Here is a 2,575-nt window from a genome sequence, read left to right as displayed (position 1 = left end):
AATCATTGATATGGAAAACAGGGCCGTGCACGTGTGGGCAGCTGAGCGGAGGAGTTTGTGTTCTGTTTGCGTTATTCGCCAGAAACCATTAAGAGAGTCAGAGAATGGATTTGGAACATGCATGGATTTGATGCATATGTTGTCAATAGCCTGTTTTCTCAGTTTAAAAATAATCGAATATATGGATCAATCAGTTGAATGACAAGAGTCCACCGCAGGTTTTTTGAAGGTGAACAAGTAAAAATGTATTCTCTTCTTTATATTATATATAAATTATTAGTCTAGACATGGAAAACTTTCCACTTGCTGCATTTCTCTTCTCTTTGGTCACTTTCATCAGGGACTTTTTTTTCCTGGAGAGCAGGCGGATTGATACGAAAGGTGTAAGGTGAAGCTGTGATTGACATGTGGGTTGGTTGATGAATGTCAGTCACAGCCCTGAGATGCCAGCTGGCCCTTCTTCCCCCACAGACTAGATTTCAGTGACATCACATCAAATGTCCAAACATACTTCAGATATATCACAATTACTGCTTTTCAAAATGAATGTGTTTTTGTGCTGCCTACTGTTGCTTTAATACAGAATTGATAATCTCGTTATTTACACACACTGCTGGGAAAAGTTTTCATTTCATCGAAGCACCTTGAGTTTAAAATAACGTCTCAACTCCCTACGTGTTTGTGGAGGCTTAAGCCTTGTGTCCGAAGCTTTTTTCCGAACAGGACTGTAGGTAAGTCTAAGACCGTCAAGATGAGAATATTGTCAAGTGTGTTGTGAGAGACTGTGAAAAGACTAAAGCCCAAATCAGAGTGAAAGACGTTTCAGGTTTGTGTCCTTCACAAAGCTAGATGTTTGGTCACTAGAAGTACGGTAATAATTTTTTTTTTCACCATCCCTGAGTTGTCCTTAAAAAAAAAAAACTTTTTACCTTTCAGGTCCAAATCTGTGTCGTAGTCAACTATAGAGTTCACAGGCTCTTGTCCATCTGGCTCTCCCTCATCATTCTTGTCCACCACCTCGTCATCCTCTTCACCCTCTTTCTCACCTCCACCTAGAACATACCCCTCAGGAGAGAATGACCGGTCCTTCAGCCCACGAATGACAACCCGTGTCTCGCCTGTTCTTTGCTGGATGGAGAAGAAGAAAATTTGATATCATGACAGATCGAAAACCAGCCAGCTGCTGCCCCCCGAGTCCAGAGGATGACATCTGAAGGACTCTCCTGATCTGCCAGGATGAAACTGAAACCTCAACTCTGGAAAGCCAGGTGAGTGAGCCTTCAAAATACTCAGGAAATGAGGAAATATTTAAAAATTATATCAATTTCATTCTTTTTGTTCCACATCTGGTACAGACACAAAGTTTCTGTTCTTCTTCTCAGGTCCTCAAGACATTTTAAATTAGAGGCTCATCTGAGCTGCAGACATGCGTGCGTATCTATTTTGAGAACTCCGCACTTTTTAAATTGTTTTTATCATTTAAATTAAAATGAAATGTTGCTTGTGTACGCGGGGAGACAGCAGAGGTTGAGAATTGTGGTCCCTGGTCTAAGTCTGTATGTAGTTTGTTTACTTTTTTTTCTGGAGGTTGAGATTGATGGATTGACATGGTGTAAGGTGAACCTGTGATTGACACGTGGGTTAGATGACGAATGTCAGTCACAGTCCTCAGATGCCAGCCAGCATCGGTACCTCCCATGTGGAAGTGGCAACAACTTTGAGAACTGAGAAATTTGAAAAACATCACAGAATGCAACTTGTTTGATCAGTCTCCTCTCCTCTGGGTGTCAGGTCTGTCTGTTTCCCGGTTATCACACTCACCTGTGTCTGCAATTAGCCTCACCTATGTCACCTGGTACTCCCTGTATATATACCTCTCTCCCTCACTCTCTCCCTCACTTGTGGGATCATTAAGTAAGTGACTGTCTGCATGAGTGCTGTCTTTGTGAGCTGTCTTTGTGAGTGCTGTCTTTGTGAGCTGTCTTTGTGAGCGCTGTATCGTTTGTGCCAGCGTTGTGTCGAGCTTTTTGTTGTAGCTGTTTCTAGTTTGTTCTTGAGCAAGTCTGTTGCTGTGCTCAACTCTGTTCATGTTCTCAGCTCTGCTCGACTTTGCGTACGCTTTTGTCCTGGTTTTTGGAATTTTGAATCTTGAAATAAACTACCTGCATCAGTCCTGCATTTGGGTCCTACCTGCTTCCTGCCATGTCAAGGGCTCATCATGACACTGAGTATGAATTACCAACCTGGTGACTCTTAGGAACATACGGTATATGTTATATATATAAAAAAAGAATTCAGGAAAATATATTTTCCACGTCATTTAAGATCACCCTATGCCACTTATGTGGTTTTATACAAATAAACACACATTTTCACCAACGATCACTTCACTGGTTGGTTGACTTACCTCCACAACCTGCAGCTTCTCGTTGGTTCCTTCTGCTTCATTGTTCATCAGCATGTCCCCTAACGTCCACTCTGCTAACAGTGACTCTCAATAACTTTGATACTTTCCAAGCTTCAATCACATCTGTCGCTAAAACATTCACTGGGTGAGTCGAATCCCTGTGCAATC

The 2,575-nt window shown here is 42.0% G+C and overlaps 1 protein-coding gene across 1 annotated transcript in view; it reads right to left on the bottom strand.

Moving 5' to 3' along the window:
* Window positions 1-2,567, bottom strand: part of lrrc74b (leucine rich repeat containing 74B) — a 12,982-nt gene extending 10,415 nt beyond the window's left edge. The window contains exons 1-2 of the mRNA XM_008336252.3: window positions 2,408-2,567; window positions 930-1,128 (exon numbers count right to left, since the gene is read on the bottom strand). Coding sequence (XP_008334474.1) covers window positions 930-1,128; window positions 2,408-2,461 — 253 coding nt within the window. The 5' untranslated portion in view covers window positions 2,462-2,567. The remainder of the gene's footprint in view (window positions 1-929; window positions 1,129-2,407) is intronic.
* Between the last annotated feature and the right edge of the window lie 8 nt (window positions 2,568-2,575).

Source organism: Cynoglossus semilaevis, chromosome Z, assembly GCF_000523025.1.
Source record: "Cynoglossus semilaevis isolate Cse_v1.0 chromosome Z, Cse_v1.0, whole genome shotgun sequence".
Classification (NCBI taxonomy): Eukaryota; Metazoa; Chordata; class Actinopteri; order Pleuronectiformes; family Cynoglossidae; genus Cynoglossus; species Cynoglossus semilaevis.
This window is presented reverse-complemented; position numbering and strand designations above follow the sequence as displayed.